This window comes from Macrobrachium nipponense, chromosome 15, assembly GCF_015104395.2.
Source record: "Macrobrachium nipponense isolate FS-2020 chromosome 15, ASM1510439v2, whole genome shotgun sequence".
In the NCBI taxonomy this organism is placed as follows: domain Eukaryota; kingdom Metazoa; phylum Arthropoda; class Malacostraca; order Decapoda; family Palaemonidae; genus Macrobrachium; species Macrobrachium nipponense.
In genome coordinates, this window is record NC_087208.1 from 39,695,891 (window position 1) to 39,719,265 (window position 23,375).

At 36.5% G+C, this 23,375-nt stretch overlaps 6 protein-coding genes across 6 annotated transcripts in view; 4 read left to right on the top strand and 2 right to left on the bottom strand.

Moving 5' to 3' along the window:
* Positions 1–23,375, top strand: part of LOC135227139 (pro-resilin-like) — a 212,272-nt gene that overhangs the window by 61,765 nt on the left and 127,132 nt on the right. The window lies entirely within an intron of this gene.
* LOC135226817 (pro-resilin-like) lies at positions 3,478–4,353 on the top strand. Its single transcript, XM_064266509.1, has 3 exons — positions 3,478–3,529; positions 3,680–3,778; positions 3,922–4,353. The coding sequence occupies exons 1-3, from the start codon at positions 3,518–3,520 to the stop codon at positions 4,249–4,251; spliced, it is 441 nt and encodes a 146-aa protein (XP_064122579.1). The 5' UTR covers positions 3,478–3,517; the 3' UTR covers positions 4,252–4,353.
* Positions 7,386–8,277, top strand: LOC135226818 (pro-resilin-like). The gene is made up of 3 exons (XM_064266510.1): positions 7,386–7,427; positions 7,575–7,673; positions 7,827–8,277. Exons 1-3 carry the CDS (start codon positions 7,416–7,418, stop codon positions 8,154–8,156), a joined length of 441 nt encoding a protein of 146 aa, XP_064122580.1. The 5' UTR covers positions 7,386–7,415; the 3' UTR covers positions 8,157–8,277.
* LOC135227133 (pro-resilin-like) lies at positions 11,704–12,664 on the top strand. Its single transcript, XM_064267015.1, has 3 exons — positions 11,704–11,745; positions 11,959–12,057; positions 12,209–12,664. The coding sequence occupies exons 1-3, from the start codon at positions 11,734–11,736 to the stop codon at positions 12,536–12,538; spliced, it is 441 nt and encodes a 146-aa protein (XP_064123085.1). The 5' UTR covers positions 11,704–11,733; the 3' UTR covers positions 12,539–12,664.
* Positions 17,071–17,979, bottom strand: LOC135227135 (pro-resilin-like). Its single transcript, XM_064267017.1, has 3 exons — positions 17,928–17,979; positions 17,677–17,775; positions 17,071–17,533 (listed from the first exon to the last, which is right to left on the bottom strand). Exons 1-3 carry the CDS (start codon positions 17,937–17,939, stop codon positions 17,219–17,221), a joined length of 426 nt encoding a protein of 141 aa, XP_064123087.1. The 5' UTR covers positions 17,940–17,979; the 3' UTR covers positions 17,071–17,218.
* LOC135227130 (pro-resilin-like) lies at positions 20,822–21,764 on the bottom strand. Its single transcript, XM_064267007.1, has 3 exons — positions 21,717–21,764; positions 21,406–21,504; positions 20,822–21,246 (listed from the first exon to the last, which is right to left on the bottom strand). The coding sequence occupies exons 1-3, from the start codon at positions 21,726–21,728 to the stop codon at positions 20,917–20,919; spliced, it is 441 nt and encodes a 146-aa protein (XP_064123077.1). The 5' UTR covers positions 21,729–21,764; the 3' UTR covers positions 20,822–20,916.

Sequence of the window (23,375 nt, forward strand, 5' to 3'; positions counted from 1 at the left end):
CTAGTTCTTTAGTCTGTCTCATATATTGTCCGTGCATTGGTTTATTATGTCATTCCTCTGTTCTGTCTGTCTTTCTCCTGTCTCTGTATATTTCTGGGTCTTCGTCTTTTTTTATCTGTCCTTCTTCCCATGCACTCTTGAGCAACTCGTCTTCACTTGTCTTCATATATTGCCCCAGTGCTCTGTTCTCGATGTTGACGCAGTCCTCTATGCTTAGTAGTCCCGTCCCTCCTTCCTTTCGTGTTATGTATAGTCTGTCCGTATTTGCTCTTGGGTGTAGTGCTTTGTGTATTGTCATATGTTTCCTCGTTTTCTGGTCTATGCTGCGAAGTTCTGCCTTATTCCATTCCACTATTCCTGCGCCGTATCTGATTACTGGCACTGCCCATGTGTTTATGGCTTTTATTATATTTCCGGCGTTAAGTTTTGACTTGAGTATCGCCTTGAGTCTCTGCATATATTCTTTCCTGATCGTGTCCTTCATCTCTTGGTGTTTTATATCCCCTCCTTCCATTATTCTCAGGTATTTGTATCCCGACTCATCTATGTGTTTGATGTTGTTCCCATGTGGTAGCTTTATCTCTTCAGTCCTTGTTACTTTGCCCTTTTGTATGTTGACTAAGGCATATTTTTCTATTCCAAACTCAATCCTGATGTCCCCAGATACAATTCTTACAGTCTGGATTAGGCTATCTATTTCCTTGATGCTCTTACCATACAGCTTGATGTCGTCCATGAACATCAGATGGTTATTCTGTTGCCTCTTTTCTTGAGTTGGTACCCGGCATCCATCTTCTGTAGTACTTTTGTCATGGGAATTATTATTATTATTATTATTATATTATTATTATTATTATTATTATTATTATTATTATTATTATTATTATTATTATTATTATTATTATTATTATTATTATTTTCTTCTCATCAGGGCTGATATTTGGTAATAGCTGGCCGATGTTCATATCTTGGTTAAGGAAATGTCTTCTAAAAATACTAATTTATTGATATGATAACTAATTAGTATTTTTAGAAGACATTTCCTTAACCAAGATATGAACATCGGCCAGCTATTACCAAATATTAGCCCTGATGAGAAGAGAATAATAAGAAGAATTGAAAAAACCATTTATAAAATCAATTCCACTGATGCTGCCATCCTCTTTAACAAAACATGTTTTGAGAGAGGGACTCCTACCTTCATATTATTATTATTATTATATTATTATTATTATTATTATTATTATTATTATTATTATTATTATTATTATTATTATTATTATATTAGATTAGTTAGAGGATGTTGCTATCATTAAAACCCCTTTTTCAGGGGAACCTTAACATGGACTTAAAGAATTCTGAAACTTGGTTTTGGAGGGCACAATGTTTGGCGTGGTCATATTTCTCCAGTTCCTGATTACAGCGATTTCATTCAAACCCAGTACTGGTTTTTATGGCTAACAAGAATAATATCAGTGATCTTATTAGCTTCACCATTTTGCTATTGGTCATGAATGTTGTAGTCGATATGTAATGCATAACCTTCCTCCCTTGCCCTACACCACCCCCCCCCCCACAAAAAAAAATGTTTTTACTGAGGAAAAGTCATCGGTCATGACCTTCTTAAGATTGTGCACTACTGACACTTTCTGGGACCTACTGAAGCTGATCGGAAATTCAGATTGACTTTAGTAGATCCATTGCGGTAATAGTTTAATCGAGATCTATAAGGTTAGCAAGTGGGCAAATTCCAAACGAAGATGTCAGTCATCCTGTTCAGATTTCTGACATGCCGAGTTTAGTAAGAAAAGTTATTTATCTATTTTTCAATTTTTTTTAAATTTCATTGACCCGTTAGAACTTAATCATCATGAATGTTACACTTGAAAGAAAATTAAAATGGCTATCTTCTCCAAAATGCTGTAAGCTCTAATAGTTATGTAGCTTAGATTGATGAAACTGCGATTTCTCATGTCAAACGGGAAAGTTCGATGACCTTGAATGACCTAGGGGATTGACCTTGGGCAGAATCTTCGATTTCCAAGAGGCGGATCTTATCAAGTCTTCCGTCTCAAAATGGGACCTTCAGAAGGATCGTCAGCAACTGACATTCAAGCTTTAATAGTCTGGTTTTCCTGCAGACACTCAGTGACACCTCTTCTATGTTTGTTTTCTGCTTTTCAGAATGCCATCAACATTCCATACTGGTGCCCCTCGTTTTATTGAGCGTCCCGGCATATTCTGGTCTACAGTCAAATTAGGTCAGCGTTCTTAAGAAGACAAGAGGACAGATGTCTACACTTCTAAAGAGTCATTTACCTCAATTAATTCTCTTGTTACATCCCATTTATATCCTGCCGTTTTCATCTCATTTAAGCTTCGTTTAATTTTTGTTTTTTTCTTTTATTTTACCTTATCACCAGGCAACAGGAGTCCAGTGAACAACTAAATGACGCTGGGTCTCCAAGGGTCTTCTTCCTGAGGGTTAGGGTCAAGGATATCAGAGCTTGTGACTTTGTCCTGTGTGGTCGACTTCTTTGTCACCTGAGCTCCGTTGCAACGACTGGTTTATACTCTGGAACTTGACCTGGTGTAAACAGAGATTTCCTAATTAGAACATTAGCAAGAAGACGATGCCGTGAATCGACGCTTGCTAAATGAGTTGGAGTTATTTTGATTAGTGTTTCGAATTTGATAGAGGTAATGGACGTACAGGGACTAATATGGCTTGACGACTGTGGCATATATTGATTATTGCTTTGATTGAATTAAAATCTAGGGAATGAACAACAGGGTAAAAATATAATCCTTAATAGATTTTTCAGAATTTTACCGGAATTTACAGAATTACATATAGAGACCTACTGTTAAAAATAGTTTTGAGTAAGGCTATATTGCTCTCAACACATAATAATAATAATAATAATAATAATAATAATAATAATAATAATAATAATAATAATAATAATAATAATAATAATAATAATAATAATAATAATAATAATAATAATAATAATAATAATATAATATACTATAATAAATATTTATGTTGAAGTAAAGTAAGAAATAAAGAAGACGCATCTAAGATGAAGATGAAGAAGAAGAAGAAGAAGAAAGACATGAATATAACAGTGAACTCTTACGCTGAATCATCAAGCAAATGTAAGAGAGCAGTATTGAATATCCATGACATAAGGTCATTCTAATAAGATTTCAGAATTGGAGTTACAACATTTTATTCTCCTGACGTTCTCTGTACCCGAAAAAGCATTACGACTTTTATATCATTGCACTCTAAATGAATTTCTAATTCACATTGCATACATTGATGTAATTTTTTCCAATCTGTTATGCGCAAAAGTAGCGTGAGGTCAAAGGACGTTTGGAAATTGGGCCACAAAAACTGGACTTAGGAGGGAAGGCGTTGCCCACCAGCCAAGTCTTTGCCGAATATATATATAAAGCTGGCGAAGAGGACAAGGCTGTGTACTCATCTTGAGGCTTCGACGAGAACAAGATGCATTCTAAAGTAAGCTCAAATACTCCACATTTTGAAGCATTGCAGATATTGTAACAAAATAGTCTGAGAATAATGATAGCTTCAGAGTAGAAAAACATCACTTACAGTTTCACCTTCTACTTTTCTTGTGATTGTAATTTCTTGTGGTTCCTTTCGTAGGTTGCTTTGGTAGTGTTGGGTTTGGCTGCCGTTGTTGCAGCTGACAGCTTCGAGAGCTTCGAGAGATATTCCTACGCTCCACCCAGGCCAAGGGCAAGAGTAAGTAACAATGGGCCTTGGGCTATTTACTAGTTGTAAGCTATGTTTCATTATAATTCTTTTTATCTGAATAGCTACATAAAATAACATATCGAGATATGAATGAGTCTAAAATAGAACTATAATCCTTCCTTCCTTTCCAGTTCTCCTCAGGATCCGCTGAGTCCTACGAGTCCAGCGAGGCTCGTTACAACTTCAACTGGGCCGTCAACCACGCCCCCTCCCGCAACGACTTCGGACACCAGGAGCAACGCAACGGAGACGACACCCAGGGATCCTACTACGTCCAACTCCCCGACGGCCGCCTGCAGAGGGTCGCCTACCGCGTCGATGGTGACGACGGATACGTCGCCGAAGTCACTTATCAGGGAGAGGCTCGCTTCCCCGACTCAGACGAGTCCTTCGAGTCCCGCGAGTTCCCCAGGTATGCCGCTCCAAGGAGGTCCTACTTCGACTCCAACGAATCCAAGTAAAGACTTCGCATGAATCTACCAGATATGGCGGTCTCAGCTGATCCCGGACTCAGTATTTATTTTGTAACTTATCTTCTGTAAATAAATCAGAAAGATCTTTCAGTTCAGTTTACTTTGACCTCGTAGTTTATATCAATATCTTTTAATGGGAGAATACTCCAGACTATGAATTAAATAAAGATCGAGACTTAAAGAAGAATAACATCCGGTAAAAGATGAATATAGAAGTTCCCTTGCAAACGGTCTGGATGTTATTCAAACTAGATAAGAATAACAAGGGTAAGTCAATCTGTATGATACCTCGGAAGGTGTATGGCAGTATTTGTACGTCAAGGAAATTTACTATACTAGTAGTATATATCGTGTTCACGGACCCAGAAAAAGTGAACGATAGAATTTTCAGAGATGTAATACAAAAGACACTGAATACGTAGAGGTAACTATACTCTGTTTTCCATCTGTCCATCCGCCTGTGGTGTATGCGTATGGTAACACTGTAGCCCGGGCTTTAGATAGTTACATTCAGCTTACATTCAACAGTAATAATAACCCTATTTCGAATATTAACGGTGTAATTCACATACAATAAATTATTAAAACACTTTTTAGTTGCAAATGTACACCCAGATATCCTTTTATCTACCTAAAACTTAGACATAGCGTAACTATTTAAAGCCCGGGACGCAGTGTTACCATACGCAAACACCACAGGTGGATGGACAGATGGAAAAAAACAGAGTATAGTTTGCTGCAAAACTGTATCTTAGACAAGGATTTGTTTTACCGTGACCAATAATTAAGGGCTTGTTGAGGGAACGCAACCTAGCTTTTGTAAGAGAAAGCTGCTGCTGTTGAAGATTAAGCTGGCATAAGGCCAGCTCTTGCTCATAGAGCAGCCCGTAGAGAAAGCTGTAGGAAGCATCTTAAATCGTGTATGGAAAGTCAAACTTGACAAGGAGCAAAACTTCAGCTTTTTTTACCTTAGAAAGATCCTTGCCCTTCTGTTGTATTTGCAAAAGAGAATGAACAAGTAAAAAATGCACCGAAGTTTCTTCTACGACCGGCAGAGCTTCAGTTGCTCCCTAACTTTAATCCTAAGCAAAGCCGACACAACACTTTTCTTTTACAGAAAACTAAAAAAATCCCTTATTTTGCTAAATGCTGGCGAGACCCATACCAAAAGAAAAGATAAATTTGTGCGCTTAAAGCTTATTATAATAAAAAATTGAAGTTTTTATTTTCCCACTGGTTGATTTAAATGGCAATGCGAATTCATATTAGAGAATTCGTTATAATAAAGATTTTCATTAGAGAGAGCAAGGAAAATGTTCGAAAATCCCAAATTTCATTGTATGAGCTGAAACAATTTTGTGTTACCATTAAGGACGCCGGTAAGGATTCCCATAACAAATTTATAGCAATTTGTTTAGGAATATCAGCGCTAAATTATTCATATGATATATAACCATCATTCTAGGGCTATCGGCGCTAAAGTCTACAGCGTCTCAGAAACCTCATAAACAGCAAATTTACTCAACCCTGAGGTTCCATCGGAGGGGAGATTATAATCCCCTGTGCTTATCCTGGGATCCGGGTGGTATGGGGGCCCCTACCAGCTGCCCATAATCAAACTGATAGGTCCACACAATACGTGTAGAAAAGATGTTTATTGATTTCTATTTACTTTTACCGTCATTTCAAATCAGAACAGCTTTTATTATTATTATTACTATTATTATAATTATTATTATCATTATTATTATTATTATATAATAATAATAATAATAATAATAATAATAATAATAATAATAATAATAATAATAATAATAATAATAATTAATAATAATAATAATATAGGCTAAGTATATAAATATTTCGCTGTCTTAGATTCAAATGTTCGTGGGTGAACAGAACCTATAATGGTGAATCATTTTTCTCAAGGATGCAAACTATCTCGTCGAGTGAAATTAGTCACTGGGAGAGACAGAGAGACAGACATACAGAAAGACAAAAGGAGAGCGAGGGAAAAGCGTTTCATATTTTTGAAGCCACGTAGGTATTATGTTTGTGTTTCTGTTCCAGTGGAAATTCTAAAGAGAAATTTACAGTTTGATAATAACATATCTGTTCAAAGCACCAATGATAAACGATGATCAGCTATTATGGAAATATTGATTAGATATAATGAACTCGTGGTTTTTATATTATTCTTGAATATCGATGTTGGAGAATTACGATGAATTACTTTTATGTGTTGATACAATTCGCTTGAGAATATAAGCGATTCTTAAGTTATTTATCATAAAAAACTATCTTAAGCATTATATGATGTGATTTCAGAAATTTATTACAACTCCTGGTGAATTATGGTGTTCAATAATACCTTTGATTGCATACAACGATTATGCGTAACATGAACATTACATAGATATATTATGAAAATAAATTCTTTCCACTGAAAACAAAGCATATCTTATTTCTATTCAAAAAGCATTAAAACGTACTTTGACCTGACCTGAAATAAAAACAGGGGAATCTTATTACATTATGTAAATTTATATTAGACACATTGACCTCTTTTTACAAATCATTCCTAGAAGGGAATATTATAGATTCGAATGTGAATGGACCAGTCTTCACTAAAAGATCATTTGAGATCATGAATGTCTTTTAAGATACATATGTATAGTAAATACATTAATATTCACATTAATATAAGTATGAATGTATACATGTATTTATGTATGTATATATTTTTGCATTATTTCCCCGACTTACCTTAATGCGTCCTTATTAACACATGACAAACTATCAGAGAAGAACGATACACACATATCCATCATTTATCTAAACGAACTCACTACTTACCTTCCATTACAACAAAACGTAGAAAAGTGTGTGAAGGCCACATGTAAACAATAATCACCTTTTTGTGTTTAGTTTTCTTTAATCGCCAAAACCATCTACGAGATACCCAGCTTAACTTCTTTCGCAAACGGAAGGAAACGATCCGTTTTTGTTGTGGGAAGTTAGGAAACTGACCCAGAAAAAACTGGTCATCGGCCCGAAGGGTGGGGTTGCCTGAAGTTCTCTTTCAGGTATATATATCCGGAGAGGAAAGTGATACAACAGACTCTTCCTCTTGGGACTCCAGCGAGAACAAAATGCCTTCAAAAGTAAGATGGGCTTCCAGTATCTGTTCTTCTGAGTTCAGCTGAGATTGGGAGAAGTGGAACTTATGTGTGGGATGTGGTGTTCATTGCCTGTTCAATTTTAATGGGTTTTTTTATAATGATACTAAAATTTACACATCATTTCCTCAGGTTATCTTGGTCGTGTTGGGTTTGGCTGCCCTTGTTGCAGCTGACAGCTTCGAAAGCTTCGAGAGATATTCCTACGCTCCACCCAGGCCAAGAGCAAGAGTAAGTAACACTGTGCTTTAGACTGTATTTTTGCTCTTTTTGAATCTTCATCTGTATTTTCTTATATTTTCATTATTTATGTATCTACGTGAAATAACATATCAAGACATTAATGAGTCTAAAGTAGACTAATAATCCTGCCTTCCTTTCCAGTTCTCCTCAGGATCTGATGAGTCCTACGAATCCAGCGAGGCTCGTTATAACTTCAACTGGGCCGTCAACCACGCCCCCTCCCGCAACGACTTCGGACACCAGGAGCAACGCGACGGAGACGACACCCAGGGATCCTACTACGTCCAACTCCCCGACGGCCGCCTGCAGAGGGTCGCCTACCGCGTCGATGGTGACGACGGATACGTCGCCGAAGTCACTTACCAGGGAGAGGCTCGCTTCCCTGACTCAGACGAGTCCTTCGAGTCCCGCGAGTTCCCCAGGTATGCCGCTCCAAGGAGGTCCTACTTCGACTCCAACGAATCCAAGTAGATCTTGGACAAGGATCTCGGTGATGCTCCTGTGGAAAGGCTGTCGACGTCGATAAGATCTCTCTCTGGGTCTTCGATGCGTATTTATTTATAATTTATGCGAAAATAAAGCAAAACTGACATAAAAAGCATTTTTACTTGGAATACCTTTCACGTCGACGGTGAGGATAGGCACCAAATTCTGAAACACTAATTTCCTAGTTTCCTTCGAATCCTACGAGACCCGTGAAGCTCCCAGAAGGTTGTGTTATGTCCTTCGTCTAACAAATTCAAGCAAAAACATCAAAATAATCCCATATTTTTTTCTTATCGCAAGTCATTATTTGAAATACCTTTAATACTGCCGTGTCAAAAGATAATACAAAACAAGGCAGAGAAAATAAAGTATAAACATCCATCTCTGAACACCATATCTTTAATTAGATTAAAATCTCTCTCTCTCTCTCTCTCTCTCTCTCTCTCTCTCTCTCTCTCTCTCTCTCTCAATGTTGTGCAAAAAAAAAAAAAACTTTCAATGAGTCAGTTAGTACCTCTCAAGAGAGACAATACTAATTAAATTGACCCATCAAGACCATGATGTTTAATTCTGATCGATTTCCTAGAGAAAGGAGAGAGAGAGATGAGAAGCAATACAGTTCAGGACAGCTAAACTGACGTCATCAGTCAGACATCTTGGATAGAAAATGAGGGTAGAACGCCTTCATCAAGTCTCTTTAAGTTAAAAAGAAACAATCCAGATACTATGAGGTATAAATAAAATAATTTAGAGGAACCTGTTTAACTGAGGTATAGTAGATTCACGTCACCTGTGCATCTGATGTCTAGGCCAGTCCCTTACGACGCTCCAGATTGGCTGTTGATAAGCCAGTCACTGGGCTGGAAACTCTCAGTCTCTCGAGATAGTTCACAATGGCAGGATATATATTCCACGTCTCCTGAGGGATACTTTTGAAAAACGAATTCCTCAGGAGAGTTGGAACGTAAAACCTGCCTATGTGAACTCTCTCGAGAGACTGAGAGTTTCCAGCCCAGTGACTGGCTTATCAACAGCCAATGAGGAGCGTCGTAAGGGACTGGCCTAGACATCAGATGCACGGGTGATGTGAATCTACTATAGTAACCAAACTAGTTCTAACGGATAGACGCTGGACGTTAAAAGGGTTCAACACAAGCTTCTAAGGATGCTTCCTTACACATAAGAGAGGCTCTTTTTGGAATAGACTGCAAGATGAAGCTGTGAATTGTATGCCTGCAGACCAATTCAAGAATATATTCGGAGAAGTGATTAGTATTCTTGTTATTTGTTCATCTTTCATTTACGTTTTTATAGATGCATTAAGCTACAAGTGTCCTTTCATATCCAATTCGCTCTACCTCGGAATTAATATATTTCCATATACGTCAACCGAAGAGGAGAAGTCAGGACTTTAGTGACATCCTCGGATGGAACAGTGTATCTTTGAGGCACCTCTAACCCTGGAATTCTCTCTCTCTCTCTCTCTCTCTCTCTCTCTCTCTCTCTCTCTCTCTCTCTCTCTCTCTCTCTCTCATAGGTTACCTACATTATGCCGTGCCTACTAAGTCAAAAGGCTTTTTCAACAATCTTCTCTTCCATGAAAAATTTACCAACATCTTGGTAAATACTGGACTGCCTTAAAAGAACGCAGTCTTTTATGATGAACCTTAACTAAAGTAAGTCTTAGCACTTTCCAACATATAATTGCACTGTTCATAATTCATTCACAGTAACATTATCAGCTAATCTTGAGTCGTATTATCATATATAAGACAAACAAAACTAACCAGCATCATTCCAGTGCCAGCATTTTCGTTGCAGAGGATCTGACAAACCAAAATTGCCCCATTTATAACTCAAAAAATTTTTCTTAGTATGTGATTTAAAGTTTGCATATGTTCGAGTAAGAAGACAACCCTTAAGGCTTCCTATCAACCATTCCGGCTTTTTCTTCTTCTTCAGCATAAATAATTATAAACTTAGCTGACAAATGATTCTGAGTCTTGTGAAGACTTAATTAATTGTTTCTGGATCAGGGGAATTCGATAAACCACCTACAGAGACCTACCTACAGCACCCAACTCGTTCGTTTGATCCATTATTCATGAATAAAATTAATCTCTTTTATACAGTATGGATGGATGAATGGAGTAGGTTCAGAAGGGGACATACCAGCACGGACTCTTGTTCCCAGAGTAGCCTGTAATTGATAATGTGGACGTTGGACTGCTGAAGAAGATTCGAAGAGATCTTTGGTTACCCGGGCCACAGGGAGCAGATTGGAAATCTTTAAGCTCGTGTTGCTTATACATCCTCTGACTGGGAACCACCATTTTTCTCTAAACTAATCCATCATTCATAGACATTGGGAAAAGACAATAGCATTTACTTATTTTCAAAATCTCTCACCCTCTCTTTCCTCAATACCAGAATTGAATATTAAAATCAATTCCTCTCTCCAAGAGAATTTTGTTTCCAACCTTTATACTTTCCAGGTAACTAACGTAATTTTCTGCCTAATTCTGAATTGCCACCCCAACAATGATAGTCATTTCATGCTTTCTCATCTAAATATCAGCTACTAACTTTTGCATCCATCTTTCTTCTGTATGTAGTCATCAAAAATATGTCTTACGTAACTTTGAAAAGGTTCCTGGTATAAGTAATTGTCTCTGAACAGTTATCTCGCTTTTTCTTGAAATAATAATAATAATAATAATAATAATAATAATAATAATAATAATAATAATAATAATAATAATAATAATAATAATAATACCCTCTTTCAAAAAGGATACGCCAGTGGAAATTGCACCCATAATCATAGGAACACTAGGAACGATCCCAGGATCCCTGAAAAGGAACCTGGAAAAACTAGAAGCTGAAGTAGTTCCAGGACTCATGCAGAAGAGTGTGCTACTAGAAACAACGCACATATTGAGAAAATTGATGGACTCCTAAGGAGGCAGGATGCAACTCAGATCCCCACGCTATAAAAACCACCCAGTCGAATTGGAGGACTGTGATAGACCAAAAAATAACGGATAACGTTCATTTTACAAATTAGATGTTTCCTCTGTTTAAATTTGATTATGAACATTAAACAAATAAAGTGGAAAGTCACGGTCGATATCATATACTGTATAAATGTACTCAAGTAATTTTACCTTCTTTCTTATTATGGGTAATTTCAAAAACAACATTTACAGAATTCGTTGGTACTTTCTATATACGGCACATTTATAATGTTTTCTACTAAGGGTATCATAGTAAAGAAACATAGCTCCCTCTGCAAATAAGATAATAGAATTGTCAATAAAAGATGACTAAGTAATGTACACAAGTAATATCATAAACGTCAAATAAAACAATCTATTAATTCCATTCTCTTTTGGGCCCTGCAAGAAACAGCGGAAGGTCAGGAAACGTTTTGAAACTGGGGCTTGAAAAACTGGTAAGAGAGACGTGGGAGGCGCCCAGATTACCTTTCCTTCGAGTATATATATCGAGAGGAGGAAGAGGATAACACAGTAATTCTTCTTGGTACTTCAACAAGAACACAATGCATTCTAAGGTAACTGAACCTCCAGTGGTAATCAGTTTCCAGGTGGAGAAAGGATTAGATGTATCTGACTCATTCAAATGCTTTGGAATATTTATATCGAATACAGGTTCTCTTAAGTTGGAATTCAATAGAAATAAAAAATTAGAGAATATTTTTCGAAATCTGATATTCGTTAGGAATTTAACGCTTGAGCTGTAGCTTTACTTTTCAATCTTTCGCCAGATCATCTTGGTCGTTCTGGGGATGGCTGCCTTTGTTGCAGCTGACAGCTTCGAAAGCTTCGAGAGATACTCCTACGCCCCACCTAGGCCTAGAGCAAGAGTAAGTAACAATGTGTTCATTGTTTTCTTCCATTGTATTCATTACCTTCTGTATTTTATCATCATTTTCATTATTTTTGTATCTACATGGAATAACAGGTCAAGATATCAATGACTTTTCGTTAGACTAATAACTCTTACTTCCTTTCCAGTTCTCCTCAGGATCCGATGAGTCCTACGAATCCAGCGAGGCTCGTTACAACTTCAACTGGGCCGTCAACTACGCCCCCTCCCGCAACGACTTCGGACACCAGGAGCAACGCAACGGAGACGACACCCAGGGATCCTACTACGTCCAGCTCCCCGACGGCCGCCTGCAGAGGGTCGCCTACCGCGTCGATGGAGACGACGGATACGTCGCCGAAGTCACTTACCAAGGAGAGGCTCGCTTCCCCGACTCAGACGAGTCCTTCGAGTCCCGCGAGTTCCCCAGGTATGCCGCTCCAAGGAGATCCTACTTCGACTCCAACGAATCCAAGTAGATCTTGGACAAGGATCTCAGTGATGCTCCTGTAGAAGGCAGTCGACGTCGATACGATCTCTCTCTTGGTCGTCGATGGTGTATTTATTTATAATTTATGCGAAAATAAATGAAAACTTACTTAAAATGGTATTATACCTTAGCCTCAGTGTCCTGGTCTATATTACATCCATCATTTATAAAAAAAAAATTCTTTTACGACTCAGAGTTCAAGTTATGGTAACTTTAAAAAATGGATATAATTAATACTGATATGCACAAAAACTCATGTAATAAAATAAAGACTTGCATTTGACTTTATCAATAACATAGCCAGATACTTCTAAACACTATCTTTTATCGAAGCAAAAATAAGGAGAATACACATTTCTTTATATTTTATATGTTAGTTACTTGAGTTTATCAGCATATTTTTCAATAAATAATGTTTAATTAGTTGATTACATTATATTTCATAAAATGGTCAATGATCGCAATCACCTCAAAATTAAAAACTTCTACTGAAGTATTAGAACACTGTTTATGACTACACATTTACACATATATATATATTTATATATATATTATATATCTATATCTATATTATATAATAATAATAACAATAAATCTAATATATAATCAATTCAAGGCTACAATGTGCCTTTAATATCTAAATTCAACTTTAACCTCCCAAATGATATATTTTTGTCATATATGGCTACCCCGAAGGCGGGCAATTTTTTATTTTTAATTGATAATAATTTCGTCCCCCCATGGGATCGAACCACCGTCCAAAGTGGAGGGACGAAATAAATCAGGACAGTCAGTGACGCTATCCAACAATCAGCCAACAGACGCATAAGTTCATAAGTTATAAATCGATTCTGACCTTACAAATCACCCTCGACCTGGTGCTTTCGTAATTAGAATCGATATGAAACCCCGTCTACCATGTTGGCCAATTCGAGCGTTTGACAGCACGTAGCCTTTGTTATGAATAATTATCACATCGAACCGTGATCCATTTATATATCAATTCAAGCTACAATGTCTTTAATATCTAAATTCACTTTACCTCCCAAATGATATATTTCATATATGTACCGAAGGGGAATTTTAATTGATAATAATTTCGTCCCCCCATGGGATCGAAACCACCGTCCAAGTGGACGGGGACGAAATCAGGACAGTCAGTGATGCTATCCAATCAGCCAACAGAGACGTATAAGTTCATATCGATTCTGACCTTACAAATCACCCTCGACCTGGGTGCTTTCATATCGATTCTAATTACGAAAGCACCCAGGTCGAGGGTGATTTGTAAGGTCAGAATCGATATGAACTATGCGTCTCTGTTGGCTGATTTGGATAGCGTCACTGACGGTCCTAATTTCGTCCCCGTCCACTTGGACGGTGGTTCGATCCCATGGGGGGACAAATTATTATCAATTAAAAAATTCCCCTTCGGTACATATAGAAAATATATCATTTGGGAGGTAAAATGAATTTAGATATTAAAGACATTGTAGCTTGATTGATATATAAATGGATCACGGTTCGATGTGATAATTATTCATAAAAAGGCTACGTGCTGTCAAACGCTCGAATTGGCCACATGGTAGACGGGGTTTCATATCGATTCTAACATTACGAAAGCACCCAAGGTCGAGGGGTGTTGATTTGTCAAGGTCAAAGAATCGATATGAACTTATGCGTCTCTGTTCGGCTGATTTGGCGATACCGGTCAACTGGACTTGGTCCTGATTTCGGTCCCCGTCCACTTGGACCGGCGTTGGTTTCCTATCCCATGGGGGACGCCGAAAATTTATTATCAAATTAAAAAATTCCCCCTTCGGTAGATATATGAAAATATATCATTGGGCAGGAAAGTGAATTTAATATTAAAGGGACTTGTAGCTTGAATAGAAATATATAATGGATCACGGTTCGATGTGTGTGATAATTATTCATAACACAAAAGGCTACGTTGCTGTCAAAACGCTCGAATCGGCAACATGGTAGACGGGGTTCATATCGATTCTAATTACGAAAAAGCACCCAGGTCGAGTGTGATTTGTAAGGTCAGAATCGATATGAACTTATGCGTCTCTGTTGGCTGATTGGATAGCGTCACTGACTGTCCTGATTTCGTCCCGTCCACTTGGACGGTGGTTTCGATCCCATGGGGGGACGAAATTATTATCAATTAAAAATTCCCCTTCGGTACATATATGAAATATCATTGGGAGGTAAAGTGAATTTAGATATTAAAGGACATTGTAGCTTGAATTGATATATAAATGGATCACGGTTCGATGTGATAATTATTCATAACAAAAAGGCTACGTGCTGTCAAATGCTCGAATTGGCCAACATGGTAGACGGGGTTTCATAGCGATTCTAATTACGAAAGCACCCAGGTCGAGGGTGATTTGTAGGTCAGAATCGATATGAACTTATGCGTCTCTGTTGGCTGATTGGATAGCGTCACTGACTGTCCTGATTTCGTCCCCGTCCACTTGGACGGTGGTTCGATCCCATGGGGGGACGAATTATTATCAATTAAAAAATTCCCCTTCGGTACATATATGAAAATATATCATTTGGGAGGTAAAGTGAATTTAGATATTAAAGGACATTGTAGCTTGAATTGATATATAAATGGATCACGGTTTCGATGTGATAATTATTCATATATATATATATATATTATATATATATAATATATATATATATATATATATATATACATATATATATATATAATATATGTATATATATATATATATATATATATTATATATATATATATAATATTATATACTGAGAGAGAGAGAGAGAGAGAGAGAGAGAGAGAGAGAGTTTATTAAGATATGTTTCATGCATCCTGACACATCATCAGTTTGTAATATGAAAATAATTCACATTTGTAAAATATAAAATTAATTTAAGAAGGAATATATAAAAAACTAAAATTATTCACAAAAAACTAGTTGTTAATAACTATAATAATTAAAATTATTTACAAGGTGACATTAAAACTTGACAAAACTTAAGATTAAACAAGAATATTAACCTTTATAAAGCGAAGAATAAGAATATCTAATCTAGCAAAACATGACAACACGTGACCTACCACCCCCCCCAAAAAAAAAAATTATGCAAAAGTTAAAAAAAGCGAAACTGCAATGCAATATTACTTACCTTGCAAGAAGGGCAGTTTCTTTCTGGGCCTAGAGTAAACGGAATAAGAAGCCTGACAACGCTTGAAAAAACTTGATTTGTAAATGGGGGTCGACCTCAGATGTTTAAAATTTTCAGCAAGGTCTTCCTGCTGTCAAATAGCAGGAATCCATTGACCCTGAGGGTGACTTGATATCACTGCTGTTGGATGTCCTTCAGCTTTGTTCAGACTCTCTTGCACGTAACGTAAAACGTTTATTGTGATGTATAAAGGGGAGAGAGTTAGAGAGAGAGAGAGAGAGAGGAGAGCATAATTTTCAAACCTGGCCATTTATTCTATCATTCGAATGGTATAGCAAACGATATAATTTTCAGGTAGTGAAAGGGAAATAGTGAGTTTCCTTATGTTTGTTTTGGTGTTTTATTTTTCTTTTTTAGTGAAGAGGCCATTAAGATAAATTAAATTACATGTCTTTATTTAGTATGTACACACACATACATACACACGCACACACATGATGTATATACATCTATAATATATAACATATTATATATATATTAATGTATATAATATAATTATATAATATATATAGATATTTATTGTATATATTATTATATATATATATATATCTATATATATATATATATATATATATATATATATATAGTATATATACTATATACGTATGTACTATATATACATATATATATATATATATATATATATATATTTAAATATAAAAAAATAAATAAAATAATATATATATATATATATATATATATATATATATATATATATATATATATATATATATATATATATATATTATATATATATGTACGTATGTATATATATACATATATATATATATATATATATATATATATATATATATATATATATATATATATATATATAATATATATTATAGTGTGGCGCTGGTTTTCATTATCATCACCATTACCAAACTAATATTACCAGAAGTGTTTGTATTATTAATATCTGTACATTTTACAACTGTTCTCTACAGCAACTTGTGTTCAGAATATTTTTCGTTCCATTGTCTTTCTTCAATCTACTGAAATTTTCCCCCAACCCCCGGGGAAACGTTTTAATCTCTCGAACGGGATAGTCTTAAAAACTTGTTATGATTATAATTGAACACCCTGGTGAACTGGGCATACTGAGTGTTCGATATTCTGTGCCCAGTGCTCACTCTTTGTTCGTCTCTTGAACAGAGTTTCCAAGATAACCATCTTCGTGGAAGGATTACATGAAATACAGAATATCGTGTAATTTCTCTGTTATACCTTGAAAAATTCAGCCGAGCTCAGACTTCTTTCGATGAAGGGCAAAACAATACACAAGACTTATCTTTGCTTTTTAATAAATAATAAATAAAATAACATCAGAACACAACACCTGGTGGTTGCCAGCAGTAGACAGATCGTCTGAACTGTGAATTCATCAGTCGAAGAGGCTCCGCTTGTGTCATTTTGAGGAATTCGGTCTCAGGATTTACTTGGACTCGTTGGAGCCGTAGTAGAACCTCCTGGGAGCCTCACGGGACTCGTAGGATTCGAAGGAGTCGGGGAACTGAGCCTCGCCTGAGTAGGTCACCTCGGCGACGTATCCATCGTCACCATCGACGCGGTAAGCAACCTTCTGCAGGCGACCGTCGGGGAGCTGGACGTAGTAGGATCCCTGAGTCTCATCGCCGTTGCGTTGCTCCTGGTGTCCAAAGTCGTTGCGGGAGGGGGCGTGGTTGACGGCCCATTTGAAGTTGTAGCGAGCCTCGCTGGACTCGTAGGACTCGTCGGATCCTGAGGAGAACTGGAAAGGAAGGTAGGATTATTACTCTATTTTAGACTCATTCATATCTCGATATGTTATTTTATGTAGATATTCAGATAAAAAGACTTATAATGAAACAAAGCTTACAACTAGTAAATAGCCTAAGGCCCATTGTTACTTACTCTTGCCCTTGGCCTGGGTGGAGCGTAGGAATATCTCTCGAAGCTCTCGAAGCTGTCAGCTGCAACAACGGCAGCCAAACCCAACACTACCAAAGCAACCTACGGGAGGAACCATGAAAATAATAACAATAACAAGAAATGAAGAATATGAAACTATAAGTAATGTTTCTCAAATCTCATATTGTCACGATTCTAAAAACATTTGATTCCAATATCAGTAATGCTTCAAAATGTGGATTATTTGAGCTTACTTTAGAATGCATCTTGTTCTCGTCGAAGCCTCAAGATGAGTACACTGTCTTGTCCTCTTCGCCAGCTTTATATATATATTCGGCAAAGACTTGGCTGGTGGGCAACGCCTTCCCTCCTAAGTCCAGTTTTTGTGGCCCAATTTCCAAACGTCCTTTGACCTCATGCCACTTGGGCACATAACATGACGAGGAAAAATGTAACATCATCGTATGCAATATGCGTTAGGAGTTAATGCAGCTTCCAATTATATAAAATTCGTAATGTTCTTTTTCTGAATCCGAACGATAAACGAAAACGGGCGTTGTCTCCAATGTTATAATTGTAATTTTAAAATTATATAGGATATCAAATCATTTTCTTACGCATTGCTGGATAATATCGTGCATAAGAAAATGCTATTTTTTCTTACTTTGATTTACGTAAACATCCCCAGTACATTTTACCAATAACTATTTATGTGTGAGTGTGTGCCTGCGTTTATGCTAAAAGAATTATAATGTATGCCAGAAAATTATGGTTTTAATTGCATGTCGTTTAGTGAAAACTCTAAATTTTGCTCAAACACTAAAAGTGCTGTTAAGGGTAACATTTGTATCCCTTCATTCATTCCTTATTACTCTATTTCATATCACAATTAATCTCCTGTCATAACTGGGCCAGAAAAAATTACTCTCACCTACGCCATGTTACTGCAGATTACAAACATCCATCACACCAATGCCTATTCATTAATCAGGTTTCAATTGGCGGCATCGTCTTCCTGTCAGTTTTCTCATTAGGAAACCTTAGTTCAAACGAAGTCAAGGTCCTGCGTAAACAACTCGTTGCAACGGAGCTCTGGCGACACAGGAGTCGACCTGACAGGCTACGAAATCCAAGGCGCTGAAATCCTTGACCAAACTTCTTGGAAGAAGACTTCTTCTAGAGACCCACTGCCATTTAGTTGCTCACTGGAATCCTGTTGCCTGGTGATAAGGAAGGATACAAAAAAAGTAAATGAGAACGTTCCCGTGGCCTTCACAAGGCTGAACTACTTTGACTCTCGACCCAGAATGTTTCGTGATGCTAAGACGGACATCGGTATGGTACGTCGATGGTAATTTGAGAAGCAAAATGTTCAAGTAGGAGTTGCTGGTGGTCCTTCTACAGGTGGAGATCTTTTGAGACGGAAGACTCGATTAGAGACCTTTATTACGGATCAAAAATTTTGACCAGTGCAAATGTCCGGTCATTCAAGGTCATCGACCTTTTCCGTTTGACATCATAAAATTTGGATTTACTATTATAAACTACATTGGGGCCGTCTTAACATCTGTGGTGATAAAGGCATAAATAGATAGGAAAATGGTCAATGATTTCCAAAATATATAAATAAAAGAAGTGTAGTATCTCTTCGGGACAGCATGATTATCGTGGACAAACTCAGTAGACCCCGGACCCGCTAGCAGCCAGAAGGCACAACAGGATAACTGACGTGTTCGGAGTGATGAATCTACTTACGTGATTACCTTATAAATATCTAACTTGGTATAGATTCCGTTTAAAGTCCTAATATGTTTTAGAAGAAATTATACGAATGATGCATAATTTTTTTAGGGTCGCGTCTGCCTGGTTCTCATAAGTGTAAACAGAGCTAATTATTTGACGAGTTTTAAAACATTCAATTAGCCCGAAATACCAAAGTTATCTACCATTAGTGCTGCTATTCGTCTTAGAATAATTTGATTAGAAATTAGAGTATTACGACTACGGTAAAACAATATCGTGTTTATATCTATCACCAGAACAACGTTTAAAAATTCTCTAAGTCCATTGTCATGTTCCCGTTGAAAAGGGGGTTTAATGATAGCAAGTAGACTGTAAACTTCTGTAATTACAAGAGCTAACAAAAGAAATGAGCAAATTATTCTTTTCGTCTTTTCAGACCAGATTCGAAGACAACCTGGAAATCCCTTCATTGAGAATTGGCTTCTTAATTTTTAGAGAATTGGTCCAGTTGGTCGGATACCATTTTCAAATAATATAAAAAGGCAAATCTTTTCAGCGAAAATTGCACTCAGTAATGTCATTATCACCACAGAATAGTCAGAAAACTGTTAATTGCTTTTTTTTTTTCCTTTTTTTATGTGTGTGGGATTGGGGGTGTGTCCATCACAGTCATCCTATTCGACTGGGTGATTTTTATAGTGTGGGGTTCCGACTTGCATCCTGCCTCCTTAGGTTTCCATCACTTCTCTCACTATGTGCACTGATTCTAGTAACACACTCTTCTGCATGTGTCCTGGAGCTACTTCGGCATCTAGATTTCCTCCAGGTTCTTTTTTAGGGATCTTGGGATCATGCCTCCTTGTATCCGATGATTATTATGGGTACAATTTCCACTGGCATATCCCATATCCTTCTTCTTTCTATTTTCAGGTCCTGAACCTTATCAATCTTTTCTCTCTCTTTCTCTTCTATTATTATTATTATTATTATTATTATTATTATTATTAGTAGTAGTAGTAGTAGTAGTAGTAGTAGTAGTAGTAGTACATGTAAACAAATGTATTAAAAATCCTATGAACAAATTCACAAGGTTTCAGTTGACTTATCAACCGGCGAGGCATTTTCTTATTAGACAAAATTAAATTTTCTTTTTCATTCCTATAATTGCAACATCTTACATAAACTTACCTTGGCGATTACTTAATTCGATGACAAATTCTGGTCAACTTGGCTACTTTCATTAGCTATGAATGCTGAAAGAATATTTCAAGCGATCGAAGTTCTGTATGATACTTATCCGTCCTTCTATTGAGTTTTGTCTCCAAGTTATAATGAAGCATTATCTTCGCAACGTTATTGCCAACGACAACGATAAAAACTACAAGGTACAAGAAAGCTACAGATATTCTCTTTCTGATTTATTTACAGATAAATTACAAAATAAATACTGAGTCTGGTATCATTAGAGTCTTCCATATTTCGCAGATTCCCGCGAAGTCTTTACTTGGATTCGTTGGAGTCGAAGTAGGACCTCCTTGGAGCGGCATACCTGGGGATCTCGCGGGACTCGAAGGACTCGTCTGAGTCAGGGAAGCGAGCCTCTCCCTGGTAAGTGACTTCGGCGACGTATCCGTCGTCACCATCGACGCGGTAGGCGACCCTCTGCAGGCGGCCGTCGGGGAGCTGGACGTAGTAGGATCCCTGGGTGTCGTCTCCGTCGCGTTGCTCCTGGTGTCCGAAGTCGTTGCGGGAGGGGGCGTGGTTGACGGCCCAGTTGAAGTTGTAACGAGCCTCGCTGGACTCGTAGGACTCATCGGATCCTGAGGAGAACTGGAAAGGAAGGTAGGATTATTAGTCTAAATTAAACTCACTGATATCTATATGTTATTTCATGTGGATAAATAAATAAGGAGAAAAATAAGGAAATACATATAAAGACTATAAGATAACAATGCACTTACAAACAGTCTAAAGCACATAGTTACTTACTCTTGCTCTAGGCCTGGGTGGAGCGTAAGAATATCTCTCGAAGCTTTCGAAGCTGTCAGCTGCTACAAGGGCAGCCATGCCCAACACGACCAAGATGACCTGGGGAAAGATTTAAAAGTATAGCTAGATCTCAAACATGAAATTCTAGATGGATATCAGATCTTAACAGATATTCCATAAGTTCCCATTTCCACTACATTCCATCTAAGGGAATCTGTATTTGATCTAAAAATTCCAAAGTATTTGAATGATTTAGCTACATCTAATCGTTTCTCCACCTGGAAGCTGATTACCACTGGAGGTTCAGTTACCTTAGAATGCATTGTGTTCTTGTTGAAGTACCAAGAAGGATTACTGTGTTATCCTCTTCCTCCTCTCGATATATATACTCGAAGGCAAGGTAAACTGGGCGCCTCCCACGTCTCTCTTACCAGTTTTTCAAGCCCCAGTTTCAAAACGTTTTCTGACCTTCCGCTGTTTCTTGCAGGGCCCAAAAGAGAAGGGAATTAATGATCTTTTATTTGACGTTTATGATAATACTTGTGAACGTTACTTGGTTATTGATGGTTAAAAAAATCTTATTTATTTTTCTTATTTACAAATGGTAATATACTTCTTTTATTATGATATATCCTGAGTGGGAAACATAATAAATTTCACCCTTCACGAAATTTTTCTTAAAGAAAACACCACGACATAAAGGTGTAATTACGGAGGGTATATTTATCTACAATGAAACCCTAAATACAGAGGGTATATTTATCTATAATGAATTCCTTTAATACGGAGGCTGAATTTTCTACAATGAATTACCTATAAATTCGGAGGGTGTATTTATCTACAATGAATTACCTATAAATACGAAGGTGTATTTATCTACAATGAATTACCTATAAATACAGAAGGTATATTTATCTACAACTGGAATTACCTAAAATAAATGAACGTGGGTGTTTTATTTATCTAACAATGATTACCTATAAATACGAAGGGTAAATTTATCTACAATGAATTACCCTAAATACGGAGGGTTAGATTTCATTTCTACAATTTGAAGCTTTACCTAAATAACCAGGAGGGTATATTTATCTCAAATGAATTGCCTATGAATACGAAGGGTATATTTTATCTAAAACAATGAATCACCTTTAAATACAGAGGGTGTATTTATCTACAATGAATTACTTAAATAACGGAGGGTAATTATTTATCTTATAATAAATTAACCTCTATAAATAAGGAGTGTGTATTTTTTATTTACAATGAATTACCTATAAATACAGAGGGTATATTTATCTACAATGAATTACCTATAAATACGGAGGGTGTATTTATCTACAATGAATTACCTATAAATACGAAGGGTGTATTTATCTACAATGAATTACCTATAAATACAGAAGGTATATTTATCTACAATGAATTACCTATAAATACAGAAGGTATATTTACCTACAATGAATTACCTATCTCATTGTTTACCTTCATAATTGTTTGAACAGAAAAGCTGTTAATTAGGAAACTGTATTTCATTTCAGTCTGTTGTTTATTCAATTTTGCAAATTTATTATTATTATTATTATTATTATTATTATTATTATTATTGATTGTTTATTATTATTATTATTTTATTATTATTATTATTATTATTATTATTACTATTATTATTAACGGAACATTCTAGAAACATTCTAAATATTCAAATCAAAATCGCTGTTACTGACTACGTAGTTTGCCAAACAATTATGATGTTAGCTAATACAATACAACGAGAGATAGAGAAGAGGAGAGATAGATAGGAAGATACGAGAGATGAGCGAGAAGAGAGAGATTAATTTACAAACCAGAGCTTCAAGAAAATTCTGGATAGCTGTTCACCAAGACAGTATTTGTACCAGTAACACCTCTCCTCCGAACCGACGTAAGACATGTATTACTAAAAACATACAAAGGAAAGATACGCAATCCTC

What these genes read in the sequence shown, in the direction of transcription:
- LOC135226817 (XM_064266509.1), top strand. An exon ending in CACCCAGGCCAAGGGCAAGA is followed by an intron (nt 3,779 to 3,921) that starts GTAAGTAACAAT and finishes CTTCCTTTCCAG; the next exon opens with TTCTCCTCAGGATCCGCTGA.
- LOC135226818 (XM_064266510.1), top strand. An exon ending in CACCCAGGCCAAGAGCAAGA is followed by an intron (nt 7,674 to 7,826) that starts GTAAGTAACACT and finishes CTTCCTTTCCAG; the next exon opens with TTCTCCTCAGGATCTGATGA.
- LOC135227133 (XM_064267015.1), top strand. An exon ending in CACCTAGGCCTAGAGCAAGA is followed by an intron (nt 12,058 to 12,208) that starts GTAAGTAACAAT and finishes CTTCCTTTCCAG; the next exon opens with TTCTCCTCAGGATCCGATGA.
- LOC135227135 (XM_064267017.1), bottom strand. An exon ending in CACCCAGGCCAAGGGCAAGA is followed by an intron (nt 17,534 to 17,676) that starts GTAAGTAACAAT and finishes CTTCCTTTCCAG; the next exon opens with TTCTCCTCAGGATCCGACGA.
- LOC135227130 (XM_064267007.1), bottom strand. An exon ending in CACCCAGGCCTAGAGCAAGA is followed by an intron (nt 21,247 to 21,405) that starts GTAAGTAACTAT and finishes CTTCCTTTCCAG; the next exon opens with TTCTCCTCAGGATCCGATGA.